The sequence below is a fragment of the Mobula birostris genome, chromosome 8 (genome assembly GCF_030028105.1).
Source record: "Mobula birostris isolate sMobBir1 chromosome 8, sMobBir1.hap1, whole genome shotgun sequence".
Taxonomy (NCBI): Eukaryota; Metazoa; Chordata; class Chondrichthyes; order Myliobatiformes; family Myliobatidae; genus Mobula; species Mobula birostris.
The window spans coordinates 67657744-67680057 of record NC_092377.1 but is presented as its reverse complement, the minus strand read 5'-3'; the positions used below and the strand labels follow the sequence as shown (position 1 = coordinate 67680057).

Sequence of the window (22314 nt, the reverse complement as noted above, 5' to 3'; positions counted from 1 at the left end):
TTTCTTCTCAAACCTTTTCCTTTCCTACCCACCTGGCTTCACCTTCCAGCTAGCTTCCTTTCCCCTCCCCCCAGCTTTTTATTCTGGCAACTTTCCCTTCAGACCTGAAGAAGAGTTTGGACCAAAATGTTAACAGCTTTACTCTTTTTCATATTTTCTGCCTGACCTGCTAAATCCCTCTAGTATTTTGTGTGTGAGGTGAGAAGAGTCTACAGGTTTGACCTGCTCGATTCAATATTGGATATGTTCAGATTGTTGAAGAATGATTCAAAGTCAATCATCTGGAAATAAAGAACTTGGGAACGTAAGTATGAGTCATATCTTTAACAACTTTAACATATTTTATCTTTAACTTCCCTTTCTCCTTTCTTATAAGATGCTTTCATGGAAGTATCAAAATGATATTGAGGTGCATTATATATTTTAGTTTATTGCAAGTGGTTTAGTTTCCCCAAAGTGAATAGAAATGCATTCATTTTGTGGGCCATTATTATTCAGTCATTTTAGTCTGAAGTGGTTTGGATGAAATCCATCACTTCTGGAACAATTTTGAAAAAACTCTTCTCTGACTAAAGTGTTTGACACCCTTGGAAAATCTGTTTCTCCAAATTGAACACATTAATCTAGATGAGATTCATTTAATGTTTTATGAATTTCTTTTCCTTTTGTACTTTGTCTTCATACTTAATTGACTGTTTCATGCGCAGCCTTTTCAATTCAGTTGCTTTCAAACAATTGCGTATTTGAATGCTCAATTAACTCCCAATAAGTTCCTCCAAAGTGCAGATATTGTTGTTTTGTAGATACGTAAATTCCTTAAAACATTACAAAGATAACAAATTATTGAAAGATACTTCAGTTTGGATTGCATACTGAAACAGAGCCCATAACTCTTGACTAGAAGTGAGAATGTTCCCACAAGGTTAAAAGATAAACAGACTGCAATTATAGCTCATGAGATACGTTTAATTCATTTGTATTAAGTACTGTTGCATGATAAACTTTTACATTTACATCTTTTATAAGACTGTTGAATTTTGTCTGTGTCACAAGATTGTTCAAGGATCTGAATTTTTGCCATGCAAGCTTCTACAGGGGCACAATGGAGAGCATCCTGACTGGCTACATCACTGCCTGGTACAGGAACTGTACTTCCCTCAATCGCATGACTCTGTAGAGAGTGATGTGGACATCCCAGTGCATCTGTAGATGTGAACTTCCCACTATTTTTAGGTGATTTATAAAGACAAGTGTAAAAAGGGCTCAAAGGATCATTGCAGACTCTAGTCACCCAACCACAAACTGTTCCAGTTGCTACCTTCCGGGAAGCCGTACCACCGCGTAAAAGCCAGGACCAACAGGCTCTGGGACAGCTTCTTCCACCAGGCCATCAGACCGATTAATTCGTGCTGATACAGTTGTATTTCTATGTTATATTGACTGTCCTGTTGTACATACTATTTATTATAAATTACTATACATTTCACATTGCACGTTTAAATAGATATGTAACAAAGATTTTTACTCATATGTATGAAAGATGTAAGAAATAAAGTCAATTCACCTGTACCTTTTGTTGTTGAAATGTGATATTAAAGGCTACACTATAGCTGCAATCATGTCTGTTTATTTAATAATACAATAAACTTCCTCAATGCTTCCTTTGACTATCCAACAATGAAACGATCTGAACTGTTGCAAAATAAAAATGTGCTGTATTTGTGTCTTTCCCCCTTTACCCCCAGTCAGTTCGGATGATGTATCCTGTGTTCATTTGCAAGAGATACCTGACTTCTTGTATCCTCCTCTCAGCAATTAGCCAACAGTACATTGTATGAGCATGCTTCACTCATATTGTAACACTTACTGGACCCTGTATTTTGAGTGAATAACTATCTTTATCTTAGTTATTATTAGGTATCATTTGATAGCAACTTCTGGTGACTGTGAATGCAAATTTAAACTCAGCAGGACTCAAGTTACTGAAGTGCATAGTTGCTCTTCCGCATGGTACCTTGTAATAAATACTTGGCACTGAATAACATGCATGAACAAAGCAAATTTATTATAAGAGTACACATACGTCGCCACAAACTACCCTGAGATTCTTCACATAGCAAAAATGGACAAAAATTCAATGTGCAAAACACAACAATTGTGCAAATACGAAAAGAAGCAGAAGCCAAAAAAATTGTAACAAATAAGTAATAAATATTGAGAATTTGAGTTGTAGTCTCTGAACGTGAGTCCATAGGTTGTGGAATCAATTCAGCATTGGGGTGAGTGAAGTTAATCTACTTTGTTTCAAGCGGTTGTTGTTTGAGGGGTAATAACTGTTGCTGAAACTGGCAGTGTGGGACCTTAGGTTCTTGTACCTCCTTCCTGATGGTCAGTGAGAAAAGAGCATGGCCTGGATGGATGGGGTCCTTGATGATGGATGCTGCTTTCCTGCCACGATGTTCCTTGTAGATGTGCTCAATGGTGGGGAGGGCTTTGCCTGTGACAAATGTGGAATGTTTGTCTGCTACTTTCCCATTAAGGATGGCACAAAAGATTAAGATACAAAATGCTGGAGGAACTCAGCAGGCCAGGCAGCATCTATGGAAAAAGTACAGTTAACATTTTGGGCTGAGACCCTTCAGCAGGACTGGAGGGAAAAAAAGAAAAATAGATTTAAAAGGTGGAGTGGAGAGAGAAACACAAGACGATTGGTGAAACTGGGAGGGGGAGGGATGAAGTAAAGAGCTGTGAAGTTGATTGGTGAAAGAGATTTGGGACTGGAGAAGGGGGAGTCCAATCGGAGAGAACAGAAGGCCATGGAAGAAAGAAAATGGAGGAGGAGCACCAGAGGGAGGCAATGGGCAGGCAAGGAGATAAGGTGAGAGAGGGAAAAGAGGATGGAAGATGGTGGGGGGTGTCCATTACCAGAAGTTCAAGAAATCGATGTTCATGCCATCAGGTTGAAGGCTACCCAGAAGGAATATAAGGGTGGTGTTCCTCCAGTCTGAGTGTGGTCTCGTCATGGCAGTAGAGGAAGCCATGGATTGACATATCAGAATGGGAATGGGGAGTGGAATGAAAATTCCATCTAGGTAGCCTGTAACCTGATGGCATTCCCATTTTAATTTTAATTCCACTTCCACTTCCCATTCTGATACGTCAATCCATGGCTGCCTCTGCTGTTGCGATGGGCCACACTCCGGTTGGAGGCATACCTTATATTCCGTCTGGGTAGCCTCCAACGTAATGGCATGAGCATCGATTTCTCGAACTTCCTGTAATGGACCCCCCCCCCCCCCCACATCCTTCACAAGTCCCCATCCCCTTTTCCCCCCTCACCTTATCTCCTTGCCTGCCCATCGTCTCTCTGTGGTGCTCCTCCCCTCTTCTTTCTTCCATGGCCTTCTGTTCTGTCTTATCTGACTCCCCCTTCTCCAGCCCTGTATCTCTTTCTCAAATCAATTTCCCAGCTCTTTATTTCAACCGTCCCCCTCCTGGTTTCACCAATCACCTTGTATCTCTCTTTCCCTTCCCCCACCTTTAAAATTTTCTTTTCATTTTTTTTCTCCAGTCCTGCTGAAGGGTCTGGGCCCAAAGGAACCCTTTGGAGGCACTAATCACCATTTGATAGATTTCACCCTTCAGTTTGAGAGGGAGAAGATAAAGTCAGATCAGCATTACAGTGGAGTAAAGGGGATTACAGAGGCACGAGTGAGGAGCTAGCCAAAGCTGATTAGAAGAAGTCACTAGCAGGAATGATGGCAGAACAGCAATGGCTGGAATTTCTAGGAGAAATTTGGAAGGCACCGGATAGATATATCCCTAAGATGAAGGTATTCTAAAGGGAAGATGAGGCAACTATGGCTGACAAGAGAAGTCAAAGGCAGCATAAAAGGAAAAGAGAGGGCATATAATATAGCAAAAATTATTGGGAAATTAGAGGATTGGGCAGCTTTTAAAAACCAACAGAAGGCAACTAAGAAAGACAAGAACAGGTAAATTATGAAGCTAAATAATATAAAAAGGAATACCACAAGTTTTTGCAGCTATGTAAAAGAGTAAAAGAAAGGCAAGAGTGGATATTGGATCACTGGAAAATGATGTTGGAGAGTTAGTATTGGGGAGCAAAGAAATGGTGGGAGATTAGCGAGGGCTACTGAGGTGACTTTAAACTAGAATGTTTGGGGGCTGGGAATCAAATTAAAGAGGCTAGACGTGGGGAGGTTAGTTCACAACAGGGAGATGGGAACCAGTGCAGGGAGACAGAGGGGTGTAAAGTGAGGGTAGAAGCAAAAAGTACTAAGGAGAAAAGTAAAAGTGGCAGGCCGACAAATCCAGGGCAAGCATTAAAAAGGGCCACTTTTCAACATAATTGTATAAGGGCTAAGAGAGTTGTAAAAGAGCGCCTGAAGGCTTTGTGTGTCAATGCAAGGAGCATTCGTAATAAGGTGGATGAATTGAAAGTGCAGATTGTTATTAATGATTATGATATAGTTGGGATCACAGAGACATGGCTCCAGGGTGACCAAGGATGGGAGCTCAACGTTCAGGGATATTCAATATTCAGGAGGGATAGACATGAAGGAAGGGGAGGTGGGGTGGCGTTGCTGGTTAAAGAAGAGATTAACGCAATAGAAAGGAAGGACATAAGCCGGGAAGATGTGGAATCGATATGGGTAGAGCTGTGTAACACTAAGGGGCAGAAGACACTGGTGGGAGTTGTGTACAGGCCACCTAACAGTAGTAGTGAAGTCGGAGATGGTATTAAACAGGAAATTAGAAATGTGTGCAATAAAGGAACAGCAGTTATAATGGGTGACTTCAATCTACATGTAGATTGGGTGAAGCAAATTGGTAAAGGTGCTGAGGAAGAGGATTTCTTGGAATGTATGCGGGATGGTTTTTTGAACCAACATGTCAAGGAACCAACGAGAGAGCAGGCTATTCTGGACTGGGTTTTGAGCAATGAGGAAGGGTTAATTAGCAATCTTGTCGTGAGAGGCCCCTTGGGTAAGAGTGACCATAATATAGTGGAATTCTTCATTAAGATGGAGAGTGACATAGTTAATTCAGAAACAAAGGTTCTGAACGTAAAGAGGGGTAACTTTGAAGGTATGAGATGTGAATTAGCTAAGATAGACTGGCAAATGACACTTAAAGGGTTGACGGTGGATATGCAATGGCAAGCATTTAAAGGTTGCATGGATGAACTACAACAATTGTTCATCCCAGTTTGACAAAAGAATAAATCAAGGAAGGTAGTGCACCCGTGGCTGACAAGAGAAATTAGGGATAGTATCAATTCCAAAGAAGAAGCATACAAATTAGCCAGAGAAGGTGGCTCACCTGAGGACTGGGAGAAATTCAGAGTTCAGCAGAGGAGGACCAAGGGCTTAATTAGGAAGGGGAAAAAAGATTATGAGAGAAAACTGGCAGGGAACATGAAAACTGACTGTAAAAGCTTTTATAGATATGTAAAAAGGAAAAGACTGGTAAAGACAAATGTAGGTCCCCTACAGACAGAAACAGGTGAATTGATTATGGGGAGCAAGGACATGGCAGACCAATTGAACAACTACTTTGGTTCTGTCTTCACTAAGGAGGACATAAATAATCTTCCAGAAATAGTAGGGGACAGAGGGTCCAGTGAGATGGAGGAACTGAGTGAAATACATGTTAGTAGGGAAGTGGTGTTAGGTAAATTGAAGGGATTGAAGGCAGATAAATCCCCAGGCCAGATGGTCTGCATCCTAGAGTGCTTAAGGAAGTAGCCCAAGAAATAGTGGATGCATTAGTGATAATTTTTCAAAACTCGTTAGATTCTGGACTAGTTCCTGAGGATTGGAGGGTGGCTAATGTAACCCCACTTTTTAAAAAAGGAGGGAGAGAGAAACCGGGGAATTATAGACTGCTTAGCCTAACATCGGTGGTGGGGAAACTGCTGGAGTCAGTTATCAAAGATGTGCTAACAGCACATTTGGAAAGGGGTGAAATCATCGGACAAAGTCAGCATGGATTTGTGAAAGGAAAATCATGTCTGACGAATCTCATAGAATTTTTTGAGGATGTAACTAGTAGCGTGGATAGGGGAGAACCAGTGGATGTGGTATATTTGGATTTTCAAAAGGCTTTTGACAAGGTCCCACACAGGAGATTAGTGCGCAAACTTAAAGCACACGGTATTGGGGGTAAGGTATTGATGTGGATGGAGAATTGGTTAGCAGACAGGAAGCAAAGAGTGGGAATAAACGGGACCTTTTCAGAATGGCAGGTGGTGACTAGTGGGGTACCGCAAGGCTCAGTGCTGGGACCCCAGTTGTTTACAATATATATTAATGACTTGGATGAGGGAATTAAATGCAGCATCTCCAAGTTTGCGGATGATACGAAGCTGGGTGGCAGTGTTAGCTGTGAGGAGGATGCTAAGAGGATGCAGAGTGACTTGGATAGGTTGGGTGAGTGGGCAAATTCATGGCAGATGCAATTTAATGTGGATAAATGTGAAGTTATCCACTTTGGTGGCAAAAATAGGAAAACAGATTATTATCTGAATGATGGCCGATTAGGAAAAGGGGAGGTGCAACGAGACCTGGGTGTCATTATATACTAGTCATTGAAAGTGGGCATGCAGGTACAGCAGGCGGTGAAAAAGGCGAATGGTATACTGGCATTTATAGTGAGAGGATTCGAGTACAGGAGCAGGGAGGTACTACTGCAGTTGTACAAGGCCTTGGTGAGACCACACCTGGAGTATTGTGTGCAGTTTTGGTCCCCTAATCTGAGGAAAGACATCCTTGCCATAGAGGGAGTACAAAGAAGGTTCACCAGATTGATTCCTGGGATGGCAGGACTTTCATATGAAGAAAGACTGGACGAACTGGGCTTGTACTCGTTGGAATTTAGAAGATTGAGGGGGGATCTGATTGAAACGAATAAAAAACTAAAGGGATTGGACAGGCTAGATGCAGGAAGATTGTTCCTGATGTTGGGGAAGTCCAGAACAAGGGGTCACAGTTTGAGGATAAAGGGGAAGCCTTTTAGGACTGATATTAGGAAAAACTTCTTCACACAGAGAGTGGTGAATCTGTGGAATTCTCTGCCACAGGAAACAGTTGAGGCCGGTTCATTGGCTATACTTAAGAGGGAGTTAGATATGGCCCTTGTGGCTACGGGGATCAGGGGGTATGGAGGGAAGGCTGGGGCGGGGTTCTGAGTTGGATGATCAGCCATGATCATAATAAATGGCGGTGCAAGCTTGAAGGGCTGAATGGCCTACTCCTGCACCTATTTTCTATGTTTCTAAACCAAAAAGTATTTTGCATTAGTCTTCACTGTGAAAGACATACTTTATTGTCACCAAACAATTGATACGAGAATGTACAATCATCACAGCGATATTTGATTCTGCGCTTCCCACTCCCTGCATTACAAATATTAAATGTTAAAAATGTTAAAAATAGTAAAAATTAGTAAATATTAAAATTTTAAATTATAAATCATGAATAGAAAATAGAAAAATGGAAAGTAAGGTAGTGCAAAAAAAACCGAGAGGCAGGTCCGGATATTTGGAGGGTACGGCCCAGATCCGGGTCAGGATCCGTTCAGCAGTCTTATCATAGTTGGAAAGAAGCTGTTCCCAAATCTGGCCGATGAGTCTTCAAGCTCCTGAGCATTCTCCCGGAGGGAAGAGAGACGAAAAGTGCATTGGCTGGGTGTGTCGTGTCCTTGATTATCCTGGCAGCACTGCTCCGACAGCGTGCGGTGTAAAGTGAGTCCACGGATGGAAGATTGGTTTGTATGATGTGCTGAGCCGTGTTCATGATCTTCTGCAGCTTCTTTCGGTCTTGGACAGGACAACTTCCATACCAGGTTGTGATGCACCCTAGAAGAATGCTTTCTACGGTGCATCTATAAAAATTAGTGAGGATTTCAGGGACAGGCCAAATTTCTTTAGTTTTCTCAGGAAGTAAAGGCGTTGATGGGCCTTCTTGGCATTGAACTCTGCTTGGTTGGACCATGTCAGGTCAGTTGTGATATTGACCCCGGGGAACTTAAAGCTTTTGACCTGTTCCACTTGTGCACCACCAATGTAAATGAGGTCGTGCAGTCCGCTACTCTTTCTGAAGTCAACAACCAATTCCTTCGTCTTGCTGATGTTGAGGGATAGGTTATTGTCTTCGCACCATGCCACCAGGTTCTTAATTTCCCCTCTGTACTCAAACTCATCATTACCCAAGATACGGCCTACAATTGTTGTGTCATCAGCAAACTTATATATTGAGTTTGATGGAAACTTGGCTACACAATCATGGGTGTACAGTGAGTACAGCAGGGGGCTGAGTACACAGCCTTGTGGGGCACCAGTGCTCAGAGTGATTGTAGAGGAGAGCTTGTCACATTATCAGTATGTTAGAAATTTGAGAGCATTGGGGCAGAAGTGAGTGTGTCAAGGTGTCAAAGGTTATGAGGAGAAGGCAAGAGACTGAGGTTGAGATGGAATGGTGGAGCAGACCCAATTACCCAAATTCTGCTCCTATTTATTATAGGTTTCTGGTCTAAGGGATCAGGAATTAGAGCTTGGTTGCTGCAAGTGTACACCAACTGACTATCTGGAGTGTTCAAGGACATCTTTAACTTCTCACTGCTCAGTAAGAAGTTCCCACCAGCTTTAAAAGTGCATTAGTCATACCAGTGCACAAGAAAAGTAAGGTAAGCTGTTCCAATGACTAGCGCTCGATCTACTGTGATGAAGTATTTTGAGATGTCAATATGGCTAGAATTAACCCTTGCCTGAACAAGGACCTGAACCTGCTGCAATGTACCCTCCACCACAACAGGCCTATCTGCAAATGCAGTCTCACTGGTTATCTATTTTACTTTGGAGCACCTAATCAACAAACGTCTAAGCTGAGGCTTCTGTACTTCCCTCTGCAACTGGATCCTTGACTTCCTTATTAGGAAGCCATAGTCAATGTGGCTCAATGATAATGTCATCTCCTCACTGACTAGCAATCCTGATGCACCTGAGGGATGTGTGTTTAGGCCACTGCTCTACTCTGTCTACTCATAACTGAATGGTTAGGCACAGCTGAAATACCATCAATAAGTTTGCTGATGGTCTTTCATGGACACAACCCTCCCACTATCAACAACATCTCCAAGACGTGGTGCTGCAAGGAGATGGTATCCATCATTAAAGAGGCTTGCCATTGAGGACGAGAAGGAATAGAAGCTTAAAGACCCACACTAAAAGTTTTAGGAATAGCTTCTTCCCTTCCGCCATCGGATTTCTGCACTGTCCATGAATACTTATTATTCCAATTTTGTGCTATTTATTTGTAACTGAGTAATTTTTATGTTTTGCACTGCTGCAGGAAACAACAAATTTTATGACATGTCAGCGATAAATGAGATTTGGCAACTAATTCTTCACTTTCATTGCCATGCTTTTTCTTCACATCTTTGAAAAGGTTGTTGTTTATTGTTGTTGAATAATCATCAGACTAACAGCAGTTTTACATTCATTTTTATCTTCAAGCCAAATCACCAACAGTTTCTCTTTTCCACCTCAATTATCAAACCACTTACTTGGCTCTTTTGTAATGATAGTTTTCTGTATCAGGAGCAATTCTTGAATGTGTTCTGGAATGCACACTTTGTCTTTTATGATGGTACCGAATGTTGAGTAGCTGAAGCACAATACTTACCTTATTGGCACTTCTCCTTTTTGAAATCACTTTATTAGATCCATTCTAACTTCCTTTGTGATTGTTTTCCTTTCCTATGTTAAGTTTATTTTTTGTGCTTCTGGGAGGTATGATTATTATAAAATGCTATCAGAATTATACATGATGGCATTTACAAATAATCAAAAGCACTGCTATCCTATGTATATAATACCAGGGCACCGCTGTAGCATAGCAGTTAGCACAACACTATTATAGCTCTGTGCCTTGGAGTTTGGAGTTCAATGCCTGTGTCCTCTGTAAGGAGTCTGTACATCCTCCCTGTGGAATGCGTGGGTTTTCTCCGGATGATCTGGTTTCCTCCCACAGTCCAAAGACGTGCCGGGTAGGTTAACTGGTCACTGTAAATTTTCTCATGATTAGATTAAGGTTAAATCGGGGGTTGTTGGAGTTTGCTGGGAGGTGCGGCTCGAAGGCTTGAAAGAGCCAATTCCACACTACATCTCTGAATAAATAAAAATAAAATAAAAATTGCTCTAAAGTTGGCTGGTGTTCATGCGGGAGGCTCAGATTGTGTTGCCATTAAGTGTTCTCATTTGCCCAGTACACGAAGAAAACTAGTTCTGCCATTGGTAGGAATTAACCTATATGTGAGGCTTTTGAATTTATGGGAGCTTTTTTGGATGTGTGTGTGTGTTCACAAGTTTGGTGTTTGTAATCTGGAGTGTCCTGGATTGAGTGTATTCTGTTTTCTTTATGATGTCAAAACATTTGTGATTTCAATTTTTAAGCTTTTCATACTTGTTGAGAAAAGTCACTGAAGTTTATCAGTTTTAAGACCGCTTGAGTTATTGTCATAGACATGAACAGCAAATGCTGGAAACACTCAACAGATCAGGCAGCATTTGTGAAATGGAAAGCAGTTAATGCTTGAGGTTATGCTGATTCTTTATGTTGTACTGTAGTACTTACATTGTTATTAACTGATGGCTTATTGACACTTCTCAGAACAATAATTTGCAAGTGCTGCAGGGGCAGAGGAGAAGAGTGTATAGATGCTTCTGTAGATGCACATTGTGGAATATTCTAACTGGTTGCATTGTAGACTGATATGGAAACACCAGTGCCCAGGAATGAGAAAGGCTAGAGAGTGGTGGATGTAGCATAGTCCTTCACATGAGTACATTTACATGGAGTACTGCCACAAGAATGCAACATCCATCATCAAAAACCCCACCATTCAGATTATGCTCTCTTCTTGCTACTACCATCAGGCAGGCAGTACGGGAGCCTTGGATCCCCACCACCAGGGTCACGCTCCTGAACCAGCGTGGATAACTTCTTTCACTGCTACTCTGAACTGTTTCTACAACCTACAAGCTCACTTTCAAGGACCCTTTGCAACTTGTTCTCAGCATAATTTTTATTTGCATAGTTTGTTGTCTGTTGCACACTGATTGTCAGTCTTTGTTTATGTATAGTCTTTCATAGAATTCGATTGTATTTTTTCTTGTAATTCCCTGAAAAATAAAAGAATCTCAAGGTTGTATATGGTAACATATAGGTATTTTAATAACAAATTTACGATTAACATTTGAACTTTGAGTCAGGGAGTAAGATAAAGTTCAGATTCCAAAAGCATGGGCATATGCGCATGCAGATTGGCACATATCTTGTACAATAATGTGCCAGTACCTTAGATTGAAATTCAGAGCTGAGGAATGAACTGTTATAATTTCCTGTGGCAGAATGTCACTAGTTCATAGAAGCCTCACCATTCTGTGCTTCGCAGAACATTCCTTTTCTTTTTAGAAGATTAGCTTTATTTGTCATGAATACACTGAAGCATGTACAGTAAAATGTGCCATTTGCAGCAACGACCACCGCAGTCTGAGGCTGTGCTGGGGGCAGTCCACAAGTGTTGCCGCACTTCTGGCGCCAACATCGCATGCCCGCAACTTAATAACCCTAACTTGTATATTTTTAGAATGTGGGGGTGGGGGGGGGTGCGTGTGGAACCAGAGCACCCAGATGAAGCTCACGCAGTCACAGGAAGAATGTACATACTCCTTACAGACAGCAGAGGGAATTGAACCCCTAACTTCTGATCACTGGGTCTGTAAAGCATTATGCTAACCTTATCGCTACTGTATCACCCTTTGTGTACTTCACTTGGCAGTTATTTGGAGTGATAGTACCTGGAGGAGCAGAGTGGTTAGAGTTATGGGTAGGAGTTAATGGGAATGTGTGGACAATAAGATGTTTAATGCAAATTCGATGGCCTAAAGGGCCTGTTTCCATACTGTATGATTGATAGAAAAATTACCCACAGATTACTGGAACCCAATATAATTTTTGTGATATACTGGAGACACTGAACTCTGGAGTGTGCAGCTGTTGTGCATTTATCTGAAATTAGATCAGCACTTAATGAGTTATTTATTGTCAGAAAACTCCACTGGCATTAAAGATGTTGCAAGACAGTGATATCAAACATTTTCTTTATGTAGCTGAACTTGGCTGATTATTTCCCGCTTGACCACAGAGTACAATATTGGTGACGACTACTGGTGAATCCCTCTTCTAACTACCAACCATGGAGGCTTCCTGAGTTATTAATTATAAAGTTTTAGCACTAACTCTTGACTGATCTTTGACTTGGAAATTTGCTTTAAGTGGTGAATACAACAGCATACGCTTATAATCTAAGTCAGATGTGCCTTAGAGTTGCAGAGACTGCAGTTATTAATATAGGTACCTTACTAATGTTGCCAACGTCAGGAATTGTTATCCTGAAACGATGAGTGGTGTCGTGGCTAACGAGTATGTACATTCCTAAAGTAGCAGCAAGTACCAGAGTGAGTAATTTTCCATTTCCATGTTAATAGCACTGACCATTTTGTTAGGTAAATGCAATAATCAAGAATAATATGGAATTTTTCTTTGTTTAGAAGTAGAATTCAGTTTTTAACTTCCCAAAAGATGTTGGTATTAAATTTGCATTGTAAATCCCTGATCCCTGCTACATGGAGCCATTGACACCTTTACCCATACTACTATTGGTGCATCAGAATCTGATTTAATATCACCAGCATGTCAAGAAATTTATTTACTTTACAGCAGCAGTACAATGAAGTACATGGTAAATACAGAGGAAAAAAGCTGAGTTACATTAAGTATATATAGATCAATTAAATAGTTAAGTTAAAATAACAACTAAAAAAAGTAGTGAGGTGGATTCAAATCAGAGGCAGAAGGGAAGAAGCTGTTCCTGAATTGCTGAGTATGTGCCTTCAGGCTTCTGTACCTCCTTTCTGATGGTAACAGTGTGAAGAGGGCATGTCCTGCACGGTGGAGATCCTGAATGATGGTCGCCGCCTTCCTAAGGCACCATACCTTGAAGATGTTTGGTATTCATGATAGAGCTGGCTAATTTTACAGGTTTCTGCAATTTATTTTAATCTTGTGCAGTAGCCCCCCCCTCTCCCCCATTGCCCATTGACAAACACCTGATGTCAGCTCTAACTTCTCCTGGAATTGTTTTTTGACTCTTGAAATAGCCCTCCGCAAGCCATACCTGGTTTTGTTATACAGATGGGATCACCAGACTTAAATGCCACAGAGCTAGCCTCCAGCAGACTACAAACCTCCTGATTCATCCACGGATTTTGGTTTGGGAATGTACAGTAAGTTTTCATAGTTACACACTCATCCACACAGGTTTTAGTGAAGTCAGTAAAAACTGCAGCATACCCTTCTGTACTCAAAGATGACTTCCTGAAACAGTTCAGTCCACTAATTCAAAGCAGTCGTGTGCCTCTTTGCTCCATACCTTCTTGATCCTTACTACTGGTGCTACAGTCTTCGGTCTTTGCCTGTACACAGGGAGCAGAAATATTGCCAGGTGATCAGACGTCCCGAAGTGAGGGCATGGGAAGCCTAGTAGGCACTCTTGAACTTAGTGTAACAGTAGTCCTGTGGGTTATTTCCTCTGGTAATACAGATGATTTGTTGATAATAATTATTTAGGGACTTTATTAAGCTAGCTTGGTTAAAATCCCCCAAGATGATGGGGAAAGTATCAGGATGTGCTATTTCATGCCTGTTGATTATATCGCTCAGTTTGTCTCGAGCCTGTTTGACATTAGCCTGAGATGGAATATACACTGCTACCCAAAAGATCACTGAAATCTCCCATGGCAGGTTAATTGACAGGCATTTATTTGCGAGGAATTCCAGGTCTGGCGAACAATATTGGGATGTCACCAACATACTAGTACACCACAAGGAGTTGATTATGAGGCATACACCTCATGAGCACTCAACTCTGGAGCGACTCTGCACCTCCCACTGTTTGCCAAGATCAGCTGTGAAACAGAGGCAAGCTTAAGTAGTGCTTCACAGAGATTGCTAATTCTGAGGAAGCTGATTACAAATGAAGTTTTAAATTTTGCAAATGCTTCCTCTTTCCCTTCAGATAGTAGATTCACTACTGGTGCTTTTGGAAAAGTTGTTTGCACTGTTTGCAGGTTGGATTATTTTTTGCTGGCGCATTGGAGGCTGAGGAGCGATCTGATGCAAGTATATAAAATTATGAGAGGCATCAATAGAGTAATCAGAGTCTTTTTCTCAGGGTGGAAAGATCAAATACAAGCGAGGGCATAGGGTTAAAGTGAGAGGAGTAAAGTATAAAGGAGATGAACAAGACAAATTTTATTTTACACCAAGAGTAAAAGCTGCTAGGATTGGTGGTGAAGGTAGTTAGAGGTACTTTAATAGGAATTTATACAAGCACATGAACAGGCAGTGAGTAAAAGTATATAGACCAAGTACAGGCAGGTTAGGATTAGTTTGGATTGGCATCATGTTTAGCGCAGAAATAGTGGGCTGAAGGTCCTGTTACTATTCTGCTCTGAGGTGTTTACATAAATTTCAGGCTGGATGGCTCAATAGCTATTTTTGCTTTGATTTTAGATGCAGAACACTGAGAAGACAAAGTGTGCTTTGGAGATGCTTTAGCAGGGAAACATAGGGTTTTCAAAGTTGCTGGAGGCACAATCCACATACTGGTTTGATAGACATACTGTAGCTCTGTCAGAAGAATAGGTCTTCTGAAGGCTGCTATTGTCACATCAAGTAGTCTTGGACATCTCCAGCCATGTAGAAAATGATCTTCTCCTGAGTATACCTTTTAACCTTGTATTTATTGCCTTTGAATTTGAGCATGTCCGTGCCATGAACATGATCAAATATAGCTTCAGACCCTTGGGCAGGACAATCACATTGTGTCCAGCTAAAGTCAGGAAATTGTCCTGCTTTGTTGCATGACAGTGTTCAGTGAGAATCATAGATGATGGGGAATTAAGATGCTCATCGCTGCGTCCTTGGGATTCTTAAAGGTTGTGAGGAAGTTATGAACAAGCAGGGTATTTCTTTGCTCTGGGTGCATTGCTGTTCTGCTGGGTCACAGATTAAATTTGTCAATTCCCATAACCAAAGAACAATAATGTCAACTACTCCCAATCTGTTTACAGTAAAATCCTGAAATCAGCCATCGACAGCGTCTATGGAACAGGGGATTATGAAGTGAGTTGGAGACGGTTTCCTGTGGACATTCCCGAGCTGGAAGTTGCTTGGTTTAATAGTAACTTAGCAAGGGCCATTAAAATGTATTGAGGTTTAAGCAGAATGGTCATTGTTGGAGTGGATACTGTTAGAGTGGTCAGGCTTTGGCTCAATAGACTTGGGTGAGAACAGGCACAGGCTAGAACCCAAGCTTGAGAAGTCAGATGATGGTGGTTCTGGCAGTAGAATGCTGTTCCTGTGAGATGTAGGATTTCAGGGTACCTACCAGTTTCTCCGATGAATACATCTCCAAGAATTGCACCCAACTTCAGCTCCTGACTGACAAGATCAAGAAGCTGGAGCTGGATGTGTTCAGGACCATCCAGGAGGGTGAAAATTTCATAAATGGGATTTTTTACTGAAGTGGTAACACCCGGAGTGCAGGCTTCAGACAGTAGATGGGTGATTACCAAGAGAAGTAAGAGGAATAACGAGTCAGTGCAGGGTTCCTCTGTGGTGACTCCCCTCAGCAACAAGTATACTCCTTTGGATACTGCAGTGTCGGGGTGTGATTAGTGGACTGTTAGGGTACAGCAGCACTAACCAGGCCAGTGGTACTGTGGCTGGCTTTGAAGCTCAGCAGGGAAGGGTAAAGTCAGGCAAAAGCAGTGGTGATGGGAGGCTCAGTAGTTAGGGGAACGGACAGCAGATTCTGTGACTGTGAAAGGGAAGCTAGGATGGTGTGTTTCCTGCCAGATGCTAGGGTCCAGGATGTCTCAGAGCGGCTTCAGGAGGTCCTCAAGAGGGAAGGTGAGCAGTCAGAGTTGTGGTGCACTTTAGTACCAATGATGTAGGTAGAGAGGGGGAAGAGTTCCTGTGCAGTGAGTATAGGGATTTGGGCAAAAGGCTGAAGAACAGGACCTCCAAGATGGTGATCCTTGGATTACTCCCAGTACCATGTGCTAATCAGGGTAGCAATAGGGTGATAGTGCAGATAAATGAGTGGCTGAGGAAGTGGTGCAGGGGGCAGGTTTTCAGATTTCTGGATTTTTGGGATCTCTGCTGTGGAAGGTATGACCTATATAAAAAGGATGGGCAGCACACAAATCCAAGGTGTTCCAATATCCTAGTGGCCAGGTTTGCCAGAACCAGAGTGATAGGGCTGATATACAAGTAGGTACAGTGAGGAAAGACAAGCAGATGATAGGGCAAAATTGTAGTTAGTGGGATGAGCTGAGGTGTAAAATGGAGGTAAAATTGAAAAGGATGGTGAAGGTGTTTTACTTGAATGCGTGCAGTATACTGAATAAGGTAGATGATCTCTGTAGCGCAATGTGGGCATCACTGAGTCATGGCTGAAAAAAGATCATAGTTGGAAGCTTAACGTCCCAGGATACACATTGTATTGAAAGGGCAGGCAGGTAGGCTGAGGGTGTGGGGTGGCTCTATTGGTAAAAAATGAAATGATATCATTAGTAAGAGATGATGTAGGACTGGAAGGTGTAGAATCCTTGGAGGGTGGATAGAGTTAAGAAACAGTAACAGTGGAAAGTCCCTGATGTGACTTATATACAGTCTCCCAAACATTTGCCAGGATGTGGGATATAAATTTCATCAGGAAATAGAAAAAGGCATGTAATAAGGGCAATGTTACGATAGTCACAGGAGATTTCAATATGCAGGTAGATTGGGAAAGTCAGGTTGTTGCTGGATTCCAAGAGGGGAGATTTGTAGAAAGCTTATGAGTTGTGTTTTTAAGAGAAGTTTAAGGTTGAGCCCACTGGGATAAAGGCAATTCTGGATTGGGTGTTGTGTAATGAACCAGACTTGATTAGGGAACTGAGGGTGAAGGAACTCTTTCGGAGGCAATAATCAAATATGATGGATTTCACCCTGCAACTTGGGAGGGATGAGATGAACTCAGATGTATCGGTATTACAGTGGAGTAAAGGGAATTACAGAAGAGGAACTGGCCAAAGTTATTGGAAGCGGACACTAGCAGGGAGTATGGCAAAAGAACAATGACTGAAGTTTCTGGGATCAATGCTGAAGTCAGCATGACTTTCTTAAAGGGAAATGTTGCCTGACAAATCTGTTGGAATTCTTTGAGGAAATAACAGGCAGTATAGACAAAGGAGAGTCTGTGGATGCTGTTTACTTGGATTTTCAAAAGGCCTTTAACAAAGTGTCGTACATAAGGCTGATTAACAAGATAAGAGCCCATGGTATTATGGGAAAGATACTAGCATGGATAGAAGATTGGCTGACTGGCAGGGGACAAAAAGTCAGAATAAAGGAGGCTTATTCTGGTTGGCTGCTGGAGACTTGTGTTCCACAGATATCTATTTTGGGACCACTCTTTTCATATTATATGTCAATAGTTTGGATGATTGAATTGATAGCTTTATGGCTATTTGCAGATGATACAACTATAGGTGGAGGGGCAGGAAGTGTTGAGGAAGCAGGAAGTCTGCAGAAGGCCTTGGGCAGATTGGGAGAATGGGCAAAGAAGTGGCAGACAGAATATAGTGAAGTGTATGGTCAATCACTTTTTTAGAAGGAATAAAGGCATGGACTATTTTCAAAATAAGGAGAAAATTCAAAAAGCAGAGGTGCACAGGTCTTGGGAGTCCTTGTGCAGAATCCTCTAAAGGTTAACTTGCATGTTGAGTTGGTGGTAAGGAAGGCATATGCAATGTTAGCATTCATTTTGAGAGTACTAGACTATAGGAACAAGGATGTGATGGTCAGACTACACTTGGAGTATTATGAGCAGTTTTGGGCCTCTTATCTAAGAAAAAGTATGCTGGCATTGGAGACAGTTTCGAGGAGGTTGACAAGAATGATTCCTGGAAAGAAATGGTTAACATATGAGGAATATCTGTTGGCTCTGGGCCTGTACTCGCTGGATTTGAGAAGAACCTCATCAAGTATGGGGATCTCATTGAAACCTATTGTATATTGGAAGTCCTAGATAGAGTGGATGTGGAGAGGATGTTTCCTATGGTGGATGAATCTAGGATCAGAGGGCACAGCCTCAGAATAAAGGGACATCCTTTTAGAACAGAGATGAGAAGGAATTTCTTTAACAATGTTGAATCTATGGAAACAACAGGAATTCTGCAGATGCTGGAAATTCAAGCAACACACATCAAAGTTGCTGGTGAACGCAGCAGGCCAGGCAGCATCTGTAGGAAGAGGTGCAGTCGACGTTTCAGGCCGAGACCCTCCTCCCCCTCGTACCCCATCTGTTACTTATTTTTATGCACACATTCTTTCTCTCACTCTCCTTTTTCTCCCTTTGTCCCTCTGAATATACCTCTTGCCCATCCTCTGGGTCCCCCCCCCCCCTTGTCTTTCTTCCCGGACCTCCTGTCCCATGATCCTCTCATATCCCCTTTTGCCAATCACCTGTGCAGCTCTTGGCTCCATCCCTCCCCCTCCTGTTTTCTCCTATCATTTTGGATCTCCCCCTCCCCCTCCAACTTTCCTTCAGTTAGTCCTGACGAAGGGTCTCGGCCTGAAACATCGATTGAATCTATGGAATTTGTTGCCATGGACTGCTGTGGAGGCCAAGTGATTCAGTGTATTTAAAGTGGAAGTTGATAGGTTCTTGATTAGTCAGGGCATCAAAGGTTACTGGGAGAAGGCAGGAGAATGGGTTTGAGAAGGATAATAAATCAGCCGTGATGAAATGGCAGAGCAGATGCGATGGGCTGAGTGGCCTAATACTGTTCCTACATCCTATGGTCATATGGTATATGGAACTAGTTGGACTAAGTCAATGCATTTCATTGTGTTCATTGCCAAAGAAAGAAATGGAACTTGCTTTACAAGATAGGTCTACTAAATGGTGCATATTATGATCTTCCTTGCTATCTCTGTGATCATCTCTAGCCACCTTTGTCAGCTACATCTCCTTTGTTCTAGCTTTATCTACTTACCATACCCAGAAATAAAATGTTTAATTTCTGCCACTGCTTTCTAATTTTGCTTTAGTGAAAGTTTTGGTGGCAGCGCAGCCCTTCTTTAGTTCACCAAAGCTCGTTCTAGTGCCATCTCATTATATGTTTAAATGTTGGCCTCCCTGATGCTGAACTTCTAAATTACGTTTGTAGTTAGATTTTTATATAGTGATATTCCAGGTTCATATCTTAAGTATATTCAAAATACCAAGAAGTAAAAGTCCATCTTTATGTTGGAAATGGACACATGGATCTGCCAAACAATAGAACATTTGCAGATGCTGGAAATCCAGGCAACACACACAAAATGCTAGAGGAACTCAGCAGGCCGGGCAGGATCAGTAAAGAAGAGTACGCAAGTCCTGATGAAGGGTCTCAGCCTGAAACATCTACTGTTTACTCTTTTCCATAAGATGCTGCCTGGCCTTCTAGTTTCCTCCAGCATTTTATGTGTATTACATGGATCTGCCAGAAAGCCTTTTAATTGTGTTGTTTCCCCTACTTCACCATTGATCCCTCTCCACCAAAACCAGAATTGGATGCCAGCTTACCATTGACTTGGCCCAGCATATTATGTAATAGCATTAAGTCCTGGATGCGTTAATTTCCAGGAGTTCTGCTAGGAATGGAAATTGTGTGAGATGATTCTGGTGCAAGCATTCTCCAAAGTTAGGTTCTTTAGCTGCTGACATTAAAAATTAGAAAATATAGATTTCTCAGACAAATTTACAACATTTCAAGTATTTTTTCAAAGTTTTAATCTATTTTGTGCTTGAAAGCTGGCAGATAGTATGACAGCACCAGTAGCATCATATCATGATAAATTTAAATATAGTATCTGCAGTTAATGTCAGCTTGTGCATCTATAGAATATTTTTTACTCTCTTTTAATATTATTTTATGTGTTGTATGTTATATATGTACTGTTTTGCACCATTGTCCCAGAGGAATGTTGTTTTGTTTAGCTGTATTTTGTTCTTATGTTAACTGTAGGTTCCACCTTGATAGTGAAGAATGTAAAGGTTCTGCCTCTTGAAAAGGGCTTGAAAATCCTCTGGGAATCACCACAGGATGTGTCCAAGAGACCTGTGGATCATTACAAAATTGGTTATGGTAAAACATTGGAAAACATCAAGTTCATCAAAGTGGGGAAAAATGAACATTCTTATATTGTGGAGGATATTGGTAAGTATGTCACTGGCATCCTTGTTATACGAATTAATGAGACCAGCCAGATTTAATTTAGATTTCCTCAGATCTATAAGTTTTATTAGCATTGTAATTGAAATAATGTGGCTTCTAAGTCTGCCAGTTAACTTCCAGAAGTTATGATAATTCACTGATGTAAGCCATGTGTTCCAGAGCCAGGGGAATTGCATTTTTTGCTGGTGACAGCAGAAGGCCGCATCAGAGAGAAATATCCAGTGTACAAAGCACAGAGTGCCACTGGTAAGTTGCAAAATATGCTGATCCATGAAATATAGGAAAACAAATCGTCACCTTTTTGCCAAAGAATACACGCCAGATGCTAAACACATCTAGTACTATTTCAATAACACGTCTCTGAATTCATCTGATGTTTGGTTTTATATTTTTGAGTAGCCCCCCCCAGTTAGACTGTAGACATCTAAGCTATTGAGGCTTTGGTTATGAAATTCCTGAGGTACTTAGATGCTTGAAAATCTTAGAACCTTGCAAACCATATTCTACAACTTAAATTTGTGCATACAAAATCATATCCTTGGGAGAAACTTTGAACGGATTATAACCAATGAATCATGAACACAAAATGTACAAATCAATTCAGCACACAATGAAATTTTACAAATTGCAGGCACATATTCATGCAATAAAATCCTTAGTGGTGGGTAAGCATGTTGTGCTTATTCTCTGTGGAATGATTCATAATTAAACAGCTTCTAATGATCTGGAACACGGTACCTCTAACAAAACTCATTCTATTTTACCACCCCAATTAAGTTCCAGACTATGTTATCTAGACTGGAGACTCAAGACTGCAGGTCGTGGCATCAGGACAAATTGCCAGAGAAACTCAAAGGATTTAGCAGCATCTTAGGGGAAAGAAATCATCAGCATTTCAGGCCAAGACCTTGGATCAGGACTGGGAGTGGAGCAGAAAGGTATTGAGTATATGGGGAGAGGATTGAGACAGGGACTAGTAGGTAATAGATAAGCTGAAGAAGGGTGGAAGATTATGGACAAATGGAATTTAATTGCGGGGTGAAGGTAGAGTTGGTACACAGGTGGCAGGATAGTAGGTGGAAAAGAAACAGAAAACAGATGGCAAGAGGGCGATAAACAGATGAACAAAGGCTACAAGTGTTGGAACCTGATAACTAAGGAAGTCGAAATGGATACTATTATTAGGTGAGAGATGAAGGTAGATGGTAAAACCTCTGAAAGAGGTAGCTGAAGAGATTGTGGAAGCATTAGTAATGATCTTTCAGGAATTACTAGATTCTTAAATGGTTCTGGAGGACTGGAAAACTGCAAATGTCGCTTCACTCTTTAAGAAGGGAGGGAGGCAGAAGAAGGGCAATTATACGCCAGTTTGTCTGACTTCAGTGGTTGGCAAGGTGTTGGAGTTCATTATTAAGGATGAGATTTCAGGGCACTTGGAGGCATGTGATAAAATCGGCCAAAGTTAGCATGGTTTCCTTAAGAGGAACTGTTGCTTGAAAAATCAGTTGAAATTCTTTGAGGAAATAACAGTTAGGGTAGACAAAGGAGAGTCAATGGATGTTGTTTACTTAGATTTTCAGAAGGCCTTTGATAAGTTGCTGCATATGAAGCTGCGTAACAAGATAAAAGCTCATGGTATTACAAGAAAGATACTAGCATGGGTAGAAGATTGGCTGACTGGCAGGAGGCAGAGTGTCGGAATAAAATTGGCCTATTCTAGTTGGCTGCTGATCACTAGTGGTGTTCAGCAGTGGTCGGTATTAGGACTGCTTCTTTTCACGTTTTTGTTTATGATTTGGATGACCAATTTGATGGCTTTGTGGCCAAGTTTGTAGATGATACAATGATAGGTGGAGGGGCAGGTATTATTGAGACTGCAGAGGACTTGGACAGAT

General features: G+C 41.5%; 1 protein-coding gene across 4 annotated transcripts in view; it reads left to right on the top strand.

Moving 5' to 3' along the window:
* fndc1 (fibronectin type III domain containing 1) overlaps positions 1-22314 on the top strand; it is a 200525-nt gene that overhangs the window by 29079 nt on the left and 149132 nt on the right. For 3 of the 4 annotated variants that reach the window (XM_072265367.1, XM_072265373.1, XM_072265372.1), the window contains exons 2-3: positions 20210-20401; positions 20579-20665. In XM_072265367.1, the coding sequence (XP_072121468.1) occupies positions 20210-20401; positions 20579-20665 (279 nt within the window). The remainder of the gene's footprint in view (positions 1-20209; positions 20402-20578; positions 20666-22314) is intronic. The other variant, XM_072265368.1, reaches the window with a different exon arrangement.